The sequence below is a fragment of the Heterodontus francisci genome, chromosome 16 (genome assembly GCF_036365525.1).
Source record: "Heterodontus francisci isolate sHetFra1 chromosome 16, sHetFra1.hap1, whole genome shotgun sequence".
In the NCBI taxonomy this organism is placed as follows: domain Eukaryota; kingdom Metazoa; phylum Chordata; class Chondrichthyes; order Heterodontiformes; family Heterodontidae; genus Heterodontus; species Heterodontus francisci.
This window is the reverse complement of record NC_090386.1, coordinates 63,035,133-63,048,727: the sequence shown is the minus strand read 5'-3', so window position 1 is coordinate 63,048,727 and position 13,595 is coordinate 63,035,133. Positions and strand designations below refer to the sequence as shown.

The 13,595-nt window shown below is 41.5% G+C and overlaps 1 protein-coding gene across 1 annotated transcript in view; it reads right to left on the bottom strand.

Annotated features, from left to right (window-relative positions):
- Positions 1–2,369: 2,369 nt before the first annotated feature.
- The window catches only part of si:dkey-7k24.5 (somatomedin-B and thrombospondin type-1 domain-containing protein), a 36,826-nt gene continuing 25,600 nt past the window's right edge, over positions 2,370–13,595 (bottom strand). Inside the window, exons 3-5 of the mRNA XM_068048803.1 lie at positions 10,899–10,977; positions 4,785–4,961; positions 2,370–3,392 (exon numbers count right to left, since the gene is read on the bottom strand). Coding sequence (XP_067904904.1) covers positions 3,275–3,392; positions 4,785–4,961; positions 10,899–10,977 — 374 coding nt within the window. The 3' untranslated portion in view covers positions 2,370–3,274. The remainder of the gene's footprint in view (positions 3,393–4,784; positions 4,962–10,898; positions 10,978–13,595) is intronic.

Here is a 13,595-nt window from a genome sequence, read left to right as displayed (position 1 = left end):
TTTCCGCAATAAACTTTGATATGGCACCTTATCAAATGCCTCTGGAAATCTAAGTACAATACATCCATCGATTTCCCTTTATCCACAGCACTTGTTACTTTTTCAATGAACTCCAATAACTTGGTTAAACGTGATTTCCCTTTCACAAAGCCATGTTGACTCTGCCTGATTACCTTGAATTTTTCTAAGGGCCTTGCTATAATGTCTTTAATAATAGGTTCAAACATTTTCCCTATGACAGATGTTAAGCTAACTGGCCTGTAGTTTCTTTTTAGAACATTACAGCGCAGTACAGGCCCTTCGGCCCTCGATGTTGCGCCGACATCTGCTTTCTGCTTTCTGTCTCCCTCCCTTTTTGAGTAAAGGAGTTACCTTCATTACCTGCTTCCGTTTCTGGTCCCATAACTCCACTGAGTCACATTAAATTCCAGCCAAAGAGTCTATCAAAAGAACATGACCATTCATTCAGGAGGACATCAATAGGGATTGAGGAAAACGGGAGGTTCATATTGTGGATACTAGTTGCATTTCCAGAATAAAACTGCAGTTAACCAAAAGCCTTCCTGCCTTACCTTTGATGGCTGCACCGAGTTCTTCATTGATTGGAATTCTTGGTTTCACTGTTTCTTCTGGATATTCCCTCATTGCTTCCATTGCTAAACATATCTCAAGAAGCTCAATTTCCTGTTTTACAGCAAACACTTCTTTACTCCCTCAACACTCTATAAAATCCAAATCCAAATATTTGCTCTCAAATATGAGTTTTGTGAATTTCAAGAAAAATCTAAAATTGCCAATTTGGTCCAGGATCTCGATTATGTTATTAAAAGAAAAATATTATAACAGTAGCTCAATTGTGAGTTTGACTAAACTGACCAAGTTTATCTGGCAGTGTGAGAACCAAGGTCTGCATTGCAGAAATTTTAATTTCAAGCTGTCAATCAGAATTTGGACAACATTGAACCTGTAAACAGTTGAGTCACCTTCACTCCTAAGACAGAAGGGATCAGGAACAATGGCCCGAATCTTGCAGTTTGCCGTCTTTACTCCACTGAAACTGACAGCAATTTTGGGAGTCTGCCCATGCGCAGAATAACTTGGAAATTCAGAAGTTGCTGTCAGTCATTATATGCTTCTCCACAGGGTGCACCTGTGGCACCCCCAAACTGCAATCAATGGGAAACAATTGAATTGAAGAAAATTTCCACTCTTACACTGTTAGTTTCACTGTAAAAACGCTTGAAAAGGTTATACCGAGTTGAATGAGATGTAACTGGGTTTTTAATGGCTACTAACTTCATAATTACTGCTAAATGTCCTCACTGAACCTGAAAAGCTAACTTTATATCTGTGGAATGTCAAATTTCTCCCTAATAATAAAACAATTCAACATATTTAAAACATTTTTAAAGAAGTTTTATCTTCTTAATGCAATCACGCCATTTATTTTGCTATCTGAAAATTTAAATCCAAAGTGAAAGATGTTAAATGCTTTTAACTTCCTAGTTTGCTGTGTGAGAAATACTTCAATGTGATTGGCTGCCTACCAGCTTGTTGACATCACTGCACGTCAACACTTCCCCTTGACATGGTGCCAGATTTAAACTCCCATCAGGAAAGGGAAAACCCATGTCACAGAGATCACTACGTCGACCTGTCACCCTTCCCAGCCTGCCTTGCTTCTTCAGGCGGCGTGCGAAGATCGATTGAATGTGGGAATGAGTGGCCGAGAGGAGATAAGTGGAACTAGCGGCTGGAGGGGGTGGGGGAGGGGGAAGCGGGGAGTGAGTGGCCGGAGAACGGGGTGACGGGGGGGTGGGGGTGGGAAGCAGGGAGCAAGTGGCTGAAGAGCGGGGGTGGGGTGGGGGGTGGCAGGGAGCAAGAGGCCAGAGAGCAGGGTGATAAATCTGTGATAAATTGAGCAGCTACATTTTCTGTGATAAATTGAGCAGTGCCATTTTTAATCCTGGCAGATGCCTGAATGTCGCAGACAGTGACATTCCAGTGTAAGAGGCTGCATTTGCGCATGTGCTACTACTGCGCCGCCTAGTGGTTGCATTGTCAGCAAACACAGCCTTAAGGAAAAGGTAGCCAGTGGAGGTCAGTAAATATAGCAGTGGTAAGTGAACAGGATAAGATATATTTGGCAGAATGCTCAATTAACTAAAGTTTATATAGGGTAAAACTCAGAAGAAGTTGAGTTTGAAGATGACAAAGGCATGAGTGAGAGTTTCAGCGACAGTGAGTGAGATAAGAATGAAGACGGGCAATATTTCAGAGATAGAAGTAGATGGTCTTGGTAATAGATTGAACATAAACTTGAAGATATGAACACATTGTCCACTCTTTTAACAAAGGTCTAAACCAGTTTATTATAAAAATGGCAGTCAGCTGGACTTCACCCACAGATTCTCCATTTCACAGGCAAAACCAATGAGTGGAATATATAATCGACCTTTTGCATGCAATGTTCCCCTCAAATTTCCCATTTATTAACATTCTTCTCAAGATTTCACACTGGAATTTAGATTTCTCCAAAGTAAGTCACAGATGTGTTACATCATTAACCTTGAGAAAAGAGTAATGAGAAATGCAAATAGTTCCAAAATGGCAAAAGCTGTGCTGGAATGATCATTTAGCTAATCATCTATTACTGACACATATTGTGGCGCTTTCCAGCCACAACTAGATTTGGACCAATAATCAGGGAAATGAATGCTCCATGTTCTTTCAGAGAGATACACGTTACAGTCCACTAGATTTGCCAATTAAATATTTATGAATAATGAATGTAGGACTGTACAGGGAGTGTTAAGGGTGTCAAACAAACACTCATCAGTAACCAAACCTTTCTGACAAGCAAGGCAACTCCTATAACCAATCATTGAACTAATTCTTTAACATGTGGCTTGATATTTGTACTTTTAAATGCCTTAAAGGCCATAGAGAAATTCAGTTTAAAAGCTGCCTTTTCAGTTTGATTTATTATTTTTCACAAAAGATTAATGACTATTTTTTCTCTCTCACTGTGATGAAATATGATCAAAAATACTAGAAAATAAAATGGTTTACAGAAAGTAACATTTCAGACACTTCATTATATCCTTAATGCAATGTGTTTATACACACACAATATTCCACAAAGTTCAGAATATATCTCACATTTAGCCTTAACATATTTTGAATTAGATTCCAGATGACTGGCATCTATAGTACAAGTGCTTAGCAGGTATTAATGAGTTGGACATGTTCCCTTGGATGGGATGAGTTGACTTCAAATGAATAAAAAACTGTGGACTGAAGGACAGGAACATGATTCCATCTGTCGAATCCATTTCCATGTTCCTCTGCAGCGAGGATTACCAATTGCGTGCCACTGTAGAATCTGATTCCTGCTGGAGAGATAGGCACACATTTTAACAATTCCATGTGAAGAACCATGACCATACTCTGAGCTTCAGAATTAGTTTCACTAATCTTTTCCAAATGAGTTATCTTCCATAGAGTTATCAGTCCCATTCTCTCAGCACTTTCAGTCTTTTCACAAAAAGCTCATTTAAAGAGATTTACTGTTTGCAGCTTAGTAATACTTTACTTAGTAATATTGGTGAAATGTAGGAACTTCATTCAGTGGAAATATTACACAATATTTGTTTAAATATATAAACCTGGAATAACTATTGGATTTACATTGAACACCTGCACTCATTGTGTGTTAGGGAGCGGTTAAAAAAAAGAAAGACTTGCACTTACATAGTGCCTTTCACCAGCACCTGATGTCTCAAAGCATTTCACAGCCAATTAAGTACTTTTGAAGTGTAGTCAGTGTTGTAATGAAGGAAAATACCAGTAATCCAGAATGGCACCTAGTGGATGAGTGAGATTTTCACCTTTGCCCCCGGGCTGTCATCTGACGCAACAGTTCACCTGCCCTTTATAGACTCCAACCAATTTTCATCCCACTGGTTTCAGATTCAGGCAGTAAATACAATAATTTACCCCTAACACTGACAAATTGCTATTTGGAGAAAGTGATTTTTGTTACTACAGTGCTGAAGACATGTATTTGCCTATTATTAAAGGAATTACTAGTGGCATAATAGATATTTAATCTGAAGAACATAGTAGTCCAACTCTTGTATGCAACAGGGTGAATCTCTGCAGGAGTTTGTTCATTCGCTCACCTCAGCTCTAGAAGAAGAATTGTGGAAACACCAAAAAATCAGATAAGCAGAGAGCAGGAGCAGCCCCACAGACATTCACCTCAACCAGCTTTGTAGTACAGGTTTACCTCTACCAACAGATTAGTAAATACATACCCAAGTTACAAACTAGAAAGATTGCAATGAGCACTGTAATTGAATGAAGAGGACCAGTAATAGCAGGAAAGGGTTGGCCTTGAAGTAAATGATAGTCTATCAGGGTTAAAGCCCATACTAACTTTACCCTGCAAAACTAGCAGGGTCAAACAACAGGATTTGGCTGCCCATTATGCATCTCTGCCACACAGCTGAATTGATATCCTCCATTTTACACAATTGCCCATAGTCAAGATTACCTCCATGATGTAAATCTTCATTTGTGTTGAGCTCCCTGTGGTGTTTCTGGCTATGAATGAATAATGATACACTTTGCTAACTGGAAAATATCTACATTTTAGCCTTATTACAAAAACATACCCAACCATCTTTGGGAATAATAAATTCTGTCATCTATAAAAACGCAATTCCACCAAGCAAGAAACTAATTTTATTTTTAAAAAGTTTTTTTTTTAAATTGCTTGCCTTTCAGCTTCCGCACCATCACCATAACATCTCTGGAATCCTGAGTTCAGAGCAGGAGGCTGGCATTCTACACAAACAGTGAACCCTTCTCGAAGGTACTGCATCCACCTCGTGTGAGGACGGTTTTCTACCAAGCAGTTCTGAGTCAATGTCTTCACTTTGAATTCTACACAATAACTATGAGGTAAGGCAGAGAAAAGGAAAAACTAATGTTTTGGAAAGCACACCAGTAAATATAAAGTTCAACGCATTTTTTAAAATCAAATTAAGGTGAAGGTTAGAAGAATTCTTTTTGCACAATGTTATTAGGAGAGGGCTTGCTTTACCATATGGCTACTGAGGCACAGACTATAACAATTAAAAAGACAATTGGTTAAATATTTGAAAAAGAATATAAAAAAGATACAGAGAAAGGGCAAGTAAATGGAATTAGAATAGACAGCTCCAATTGAAGAGCTAGTACCTGCACAGGCTCATGGGTCTGAATGGTCTTCTTCTGTCCTGTAATTTCTAAAATTCTATGAAATGTTAATTATCCTCTGAAACAGCTGCTATAATAATCAACAACAATACAAGCTAATTTCCATTGCATTGTTCTTGGGTAGTCTCTGGTTTGGAAACTGGTTATGATGGTTAGCTGCTAAGATAGAGCTGTGGTTAACAGCCCTTGCAGGTTTGCAGAGGTAGAAGATGTGGTGAATACAATAATCTTCCTACTCAGTGACAAAGGTGTTATGAAAAATGGAGTGACTCCGCCCATGGATGGAGGATTCGTTGCTTCATAAGCCAGTTTATCGGTCACAGATCATAGCTCAAGTACTCACTGGAAAGTAATCCAGTTAGGCAAATCCAGAAAATTGTACCGCCTTGTAAATTTTTGCCTCCAGGTCAGAAGAACCCAACATTAAAAAGCCAGCTTTCTTTTTTTTTTCCTCAATATTATTTTGTGTCTGTAACTAAATGCAACATATGCAGGCTTAATGCAATCCTTTAATATATTGGGCCCAGTCCAAAAAGAGTTTCATACAAACAATTATTATAATTTATCGATTGGAAAATTTGATGTTTTTCTTATTTAAAAATGCTAATTATACAAAGATCATTGGATAATGGAGGTGATTTCTGAGATAGCAGAATCAGATGTATCTCAGAGAGGAAGTGGTAGTCTCCTCAATCTGACACCTGTTCAGTTTCCAGTATACTGCTTAAACTGCAAATTCACCTCTGTTGCAGGCTTTAAAACCAATCACAGCACCCTCACGTATAAGTAACAGAAAGTTAGTTACTTTGAATTTCAGAATAAAACTCAGACCCTCATCCTGTGAGAGGCCAGAACAGTGCTAGTGGGAATCCAGGCTAATACTATCTAGAGTATTCAGTTAGATAGTGAAATGGCTGTGCAGAGTGTAGTTGTGATATGTGGGCTATTAGGGATTTTCAGTGTATCCAGGGGCAGCACAGTCACAGTAAGTGCCAGAAAATTGAGTGTTTATAGCAGAGGATCTCTGTGCTCAAGCAGCAATTGGACATACTGCACAGAAATAGTGAGGATGAGGGGCTTCTGGATCATTCTGTTCAGAATGTGGTAACCCAAGAGGCAATGCGAGGCAGTGCGAGGCAGTTTGAAACACAGGGATAATATAGAAAATTTGCCAGGACAAAGAGCAGGAGAAATGAAGATAGAAGAGTTATGGCAGCTACCCGGAAAACAAGCACAGACATGTCTAATTCACTGCTAATGATGTGTACACATTAATGGAATGGAAGCCTTTTTGATTCATGAAGCCAATGGGCTTGTCTGCAAGAGCCTGTGTGACCATATATGTGCAGTCAGTGACACCCTAGGCTGGTGAGCCTGCAATCTGTATGAATCCCAGAGCTGTATCCTGCTGTTTTTGGCTGTCCATGCGGAAAGTGATGAAATAAAGTGAATTTACCAAACATGGCATCAGTCACTTTCTTGATGCAAAAATGAACTACACGTTGAGCTATGTTGGTAATATCCCCTGCTGCAGATGAGGAGGAATCAGAGACAAAGAGGTTGAGGGTCCTAGGATAGCAACAAACAATGCAGTGCCAGCTGCAGAAAGCAGCATGTATCAAATCGTAAAAACTTACAGCACAGAAGGAGGCCATGTGGCTCGTCATGCCTTTGCTGGCTCTTTGAAAGAGCAGCTGTGCTTAGTCCCACATCCCTGCTTTTTATCCACACCCCTGCAAGTTCCTCATTCACAAGTACCTGTCTAACTTCCTTTTAAAAGTATTTATGAAATCACCTTCCACACCATATCCAACAGCCTCCCCGGAGAAGCATAGCCTCTTTATGCACTTCTCCTCTGAGAAGTGTAGGTGTGCAACTCTGGATCTATGCACCCTACTGAGGTAGGGGGTGGGTGGAGGTGGGGGGGGGGGGGGGCGGGGGGGGTGGACGGTCAGGATTTCTGCAAGCTCTCCACTCCTTTTCTGATCTCCCAGCACCTGTAGCTCCATGCAGTCATTCCACCTGTTGTTGCCGTTCCTCTTCCTCTAGCCAGGATGGAATGGCCAAAAGGATTCCTATTTCCAAAATAAAACAGCCACTACCCCCTAAAGCTTCCTGAAGGTAGTCCTGTCACGATAAACAAAAAGATGGTGAGCAGAGTTGGTGAGCAGAAAGCCTTTGAAGATGAGAATGAGGTATTAATTTTAATGCATTGGTGACAGGGAGGCAATGCATGTCAGCAAAAAAAGGATGATGGACGAGTAGGGCATAATGTGGAACAAGATAATGGGTAACTGTTTTTGACAAGTTGGAATTTATAGAGGGTGCTCAAAGGAAGACCAGTGAGGAGAGCACTGCAATAATCAAATCTGGAGGTGATAAAAGAATAGTTAAGATTTTCAGTGTTGAAGGAATTAAGATGAGATGGAGAAAGGCAATATTGAGAATTTGGAAAGATGCTGTCTTAAACTTGGGGGTTGAAATGTATTACAAAGCAGGGTGAAGCTCACCTCATGGTCAAACAGGATGTCAAGGTTTTATATGGTCTTTCAGCCTAACAGAGTGGTCAAGAATGGAGCTAGAATAAAGAGCAAGGGAGTGAAGTTTGTGGTGATTGCCATAAATTATGGTGCATTCATCTGAAGGAAGTTGTGATTCATCCATAACTTGATGTTGGACAATACAAAATGGGCATGAAAGTGAGTAAATTGATAGAGAGGTAGAGCTGGGTATCTTGAATAAACATATGGAAGCTGACCACTTTGGGCAAGGATAGGTTGAGTGGTTAGTTTCTTTCAAATACGTCAAAGCATTAGGCTGTAATATCGTAGCCCTATCTCTCCCATGCTCCCTTTATGCACAGCTCCCTGCTTGACAAGAGGAATTGATCAATTTACTCGATAATATTTAGAAGGTGTTTCTTACTTCCAGTTCCACTCTGTGGATCTGTCAACATACTTCAGTATTTTGCTTGCTTCAACAACAGCTTTGCAATATGAAATCAGTTTCAATGGGCTGAATTTCATAAGCCCGCCACTGAATGCCACAGCGATTCCAAGCATGATGGCTCATTTAATAGCCGTGGTGGGCCACCCCCCCCACCACCCCCCCACCACCACCCCCCCCCCCCCCCCGATCACATGGATTCCTGTGCGCAGGCGCTGACTCCATTTTTAAAGGGCTGTTAGCCCTATCGGTATACTTAAATATTTAAAGAAAGATTTAATTAAATCTCTTTTTCCCCTCACCCTTCCCCCAATAACAATTAAATTATTTTCCCTTTCCCCTGACAAAACACTTACCTTTACTATCTGACCTTCCCCCCCCACAAACGCCACAAACTTTAAACTACAACCCTTCCCACCGTCCCCTACACCCATGGGCCAGAATTGTACACCCTCCTCAAAGTGCAGGCTGGTGGCAGGGTGGGGGGGGTAAAATGGAGTGGGAGGCTCGGGGGGCCCTTTCAAACCCACTCCGACCTCCACCGCCATTTTACACGGGGCAGCGACAGCGGGAAATGGCCCGCCCATCCCAAGCCAATCAAGGCCCTTAAGTGGCCAATTAACGGCCACTTAAGGACCTCCGCCCACCGCCACAGGGATTTTACCATTGAGAGGTGGGCGGCCCAAGTCTGAAAAAAGCCTCCTGACAAAAGTAGGCAGCTTTCTGACAGCCCGGGGTGGGGGACCCTCCTGATCGGGCACCCTATTCCTCTGATGCCCCAACCATCCACAAAGCCCCACACACCCCCAGTCCCCCAATCCACCCCCATTGCCTCGCCGGGACCTGACCCATCACCCCGGAGAGGCCCCAAAAACCTACCTTTTTCTGGGGCCGTCCTTCCTCTTCATGTGGACTCTGGGTTGCAGACCCAGTGGCGCTGCTGAGAGTAAGAGCTGCCAACCTGCTGATTGGCCAGCAGCTCCATTAGGTGGGACTTCCTGCCTCAATGAGGTGGAAGTTCTGCCTAAGACCAATTAAGGGCCTGGGGACTGTAAAATCCGGACTGGAGCCCCACATTCAGTGGAGGCAGGATCACCATCGACATTTAGGCTCCAGTCCTCCATGTGAAAAATTCCAGCCATGACATTAATTTGATCGCGTTTTCCCCCACCCCCCGCATTGAGAAACTTACCTCCACCCTGCTCCACACTAGTATTGTGCCTCGTTTCCCCGGACGGGGTTCCAAAGGCCGAAGATCACAGTGGGACATCAGGAGGCGACGTAAGTTAATTTGAATTAATTATTTTAATTGATTGAAATATTCAAATTATGGTCCCATTGCCCAGCGGCGGGCAGGCCGCCACGGTGCCTCACCGCTACCGGGAGGATCAGGCCAGGTCATGCCAGCGTCAAAGTCCGTGGTGGGCCTCAACTGGGGCTATCTTCAAGCGCCACCCCCCCCCCCCCCACCCCCACCATGGATCCCGACTTTGAGGGCTCCTGAAAATCCAGCCCAATATTTAGTCACCTGTCTCACACAACTCTGATTCCCTTAGTAGAACTGCTTCTTTTACAGCACCCTCATCCAGCTCAGATATAAATGGCGACGCTTAGACCATCAGAAGAATCACATTTAGAAGTAAATATAAAGAAACTGTGGTCATTGATCAGATAACAACTTGTACATCACATAAATCCTACAGAACATCACAAACTTCATATTAGAGAATTGACATTTAAGGTTTACATGGCAATTTCTAAAAGAAAAAAGCACCTTTTCTTCCTTGTTGAGATTTAGGTCAGTCAAGAATTGCTGAGAAAGCTACAATAATGCATTACTATTTAGCCACAAAGGAACAGTCTCAATCTAAAAGATGCTGCATCTACAGTAAGACAAGTTTAAATTGTATGTTTTTATATTTGTTCTAATTTGTAGCACAATTTGCTATGATGTCATTAAGTCTAATTGCTCATCTCTCCTTTACAACAGCGGGTAATTTAAGTGATACCAAACTCTTATTATAGGGTCACACACAAAGGGAGCTTGGGTCAATGATGGAGCTAAAAGACGATCAATGATTCTCCAAGCGACATTCCCTTTGAGCACAGCTCTCACTGGGAGAGCAGGGTCACTAAACTTACCTTGTCACTTTCGTACTTAATATCGCCTTAATTGTTGATAATGATAATTTTTCCACAACTTGTAGTATATCTATATTTCATTCAAAATAAATGCATTTGCTGTAAATATTACACAATATAACATTCACACATCTGAAATACACAAGAAAAATTCCTGCATAAAGGATAATTTTCTTTAGCTCTGCAAGTGTTGCTTGAGGTACTGGGCAGCTGTAGTGGATAATGAAGCATTTTCCCACTTTTACATTCATTCTACACCGAGCACTCCCAGCAGGCCTAATAAAGCAGGGATTAGCCATTGGGCAGAGATCCTTCCTTCCTTCCTGCCTTGAACTAAAATTTTCAAATTCATTTCATTTTGAACTCTCACCAGTAACCAGATCGTGAATGCTCAGTTTTGATAGTGGTAATTCAACCAGGTTTAATTGAAAAAATACTTATCCTAGCATTTCTCCAATTTCTTGGTTTAGATTCAAAGTGCAATTAGGCATAGTTTAATCCGTCTCAGCACATTATGGCAGACATATTTGTGACCTTTTACTTACCCTGGCACCTCAGATTCGATGAATACGTCTCGTTTTCTTCGAGCTTTTCCATATCCCCCTGTGGTAATTAACGCAGGAACTGTACGCATTAAAACACAAAGATGTAAATCATGAGTGACAACACTAGGCAGATGTCCAACAAGGCTACAAACAACAAAGATTTGTTCTTCCTAGCTACACACAAGAAGATTTCCACTGATGGAAAATGAAATGTATTTAATGAATGTGATCGAAAGTACATTATTATTGATAAATGTTCTATTTACTTCACAAGGTCAAAACAATGTGCTGGGCTTCATAAAGGATGTAAACTTCCCCATGTGATTTTTTTAAAACCAGGTGACATTGTAAACCATGATTTAACTGAAAATCTTCACTTTTGCAAAATTTATTTGCAAAATCTGCAGTAGGAATTATGCTGTATTTTAAATAAATTGTCAATGAACATGCTGTTCACTGATAAACTATATAGCTAAGATGGATTTAACATGCAAATAGTTTTATTTTTGATTATTTTTATCATATAGAAAATCTCATGCTGCTGCTCACAGCAACTTGAAGGATACATTATTTTATAAGGATGGGAACCTGAAAAGTGGAGATTTCCATACGATACTTTATATGGCTTTTGTTAGACAGGGAAAATATGAGTTAAAAATCGGCGTCAGTCAGTTGTGCCTCTGGGCACAGTTCATTGACCAGCACACATAACTGGCTGCACAATCAGACCAGGGCAAATGAGAGATGTCAGCTTTAGGTGGATCTAATTCACAAACCATATAATGGCACAGGTTTAACTTTATTGGAGACTTAGGCAACTGCATTTTTTGCTATGAACACAAGAGAAAAAGTCTGAATTGTAACAAGAAGACCATGGCCTGGATTTTGCACTTAGTGGTGAACCAACAACACTAGCAGTTTATTACATGTGCACTTGCCCACAGACTTTCTATGGGGTTTTGTATTGGACTTTGCAGTTATTAGAAATCCAAATCAGTACAGCACCCTCGACAGGTTAACTGGGACCTGTGTGAACAGGGTAAGCAACTTATTTCTCCTTAAGCAATCAGATTGAAGAATCCTTACTGAGATATGCAGAGGTCCCAAAAATGGATGAGTTTGGATTAGGTAGGAGGATAAAAGGTTAAAAATATGAAACAGGAACCCAACATGCCTCAAAACCACCCAGTTCCAGTATTAATGGAGGCATGCGGCCAATCTACTCTCAAGAGGTGGGTCAATTTTTTTAACCTTCTAAGGAGGCTAAGTGCTTCCATTTTTATAGTGTTTTTATCTTTAATCCATGTCGGTCAGGTTTTCTAGACCTTGGGATACATGACAAGTAAAAGGAGGCGAGAAGGACTAGATCCATCAGGTAAGCGCCTTTGCAGCACTGCTTGTGGGCTAGGACAAGCAGGAATGTTTTCTCCCAGTCCAATAAGCCAACCTGTAAATATCCCTCCTGCACTTCCATGATCTGCCCTTGACATCCTTCATTTCCATCAACAACAACTTCCCCAATGATCACTGCTCCCCTAATCTTCCCACCCACCCCACAACATTGCACTCCCAATCTCTGATATCCCCAGTCTGTCCCCAACAGTCCTGCCCAGAAAAATTTGCATGCAAGATAAAATGTGATGCCTGAAGAGCAATGGATCTCTTAGAACTTTTATATATGCATAAAGACGTTTTTGATGGTTAATGTCTTTAGAAAAGAATCTATAAGAGTTCAGTCTATAATATCTTCTTCTGGGCCCTTTCACTCGCACTGAATACCAGTCTCTGTGGTCCATCCCAAGCGACATCTAACAACTTGTAACTGTCACATTTGACAGTTGCTATAAACCATTTCCTCTTTATTTTACAATGTTACTGCTTTAAATATTACTTCAAACCAGCAAGCAATACAAAAAAACTATTTGACATTTATATGATGAAGTGAGCCGACACAATTTATTTTTATACATTTTGTTCACCCATTTGAAATTATTTGGGGGGAAAACTGGATAAGGCCTGAAAATGTGTGCAGTGGATGCATGATTATCCTGCGCCTATTCCTTCTAACGCAGCAAACGTTGTGCTGCCTGCTAATTTAAATGATGGTGGCATGCAGCCCAGCGCTAAATACACAATTGAGTAGCTGCACAGCTCAACAGAGGGCCCACGTTCGGGCAAGACTAGCACCACTTAAAGCTAGCCTGCACCTCTTAAAAGGGGAGCACATTCTGGCTGCAGCAGGTGCTGAAAGTGGCAGGGGAAGACTTTCTGAGCAGCAAGAACACTGACTAATGGTGTGTGAGGGAAGTGAGCATGCTCCAAGGTTCTCAGGCACAGCACAGGAGGCATTGGTGCAGGAGGTGGACAGGAGGAGAGGTGCCCTCTATCCACATGGGACTAGGAGGCCTTCCAGACAGGGGGAGCAGATAGCCATTGCAGTCAATGCCAGCAGTGTAGTCCCAAGGACCTGTATGCAGTGTTGAAATCATTTCAATGACCTCACATGAGTGGTCAAGGTCAATAAATGTATCTTCAAATGCATTATCCTTAAAACTGAACCACTAACCTCCAACACTGCTCAAACCGCCAACTCCCTTCACTCACCTAACAACAATTTCTATCAATCACGACTCATACTTCGCATTCATAGCTTCACCTCACCCTCACACACTTCACGCTGCTATAAGCCTCACACCA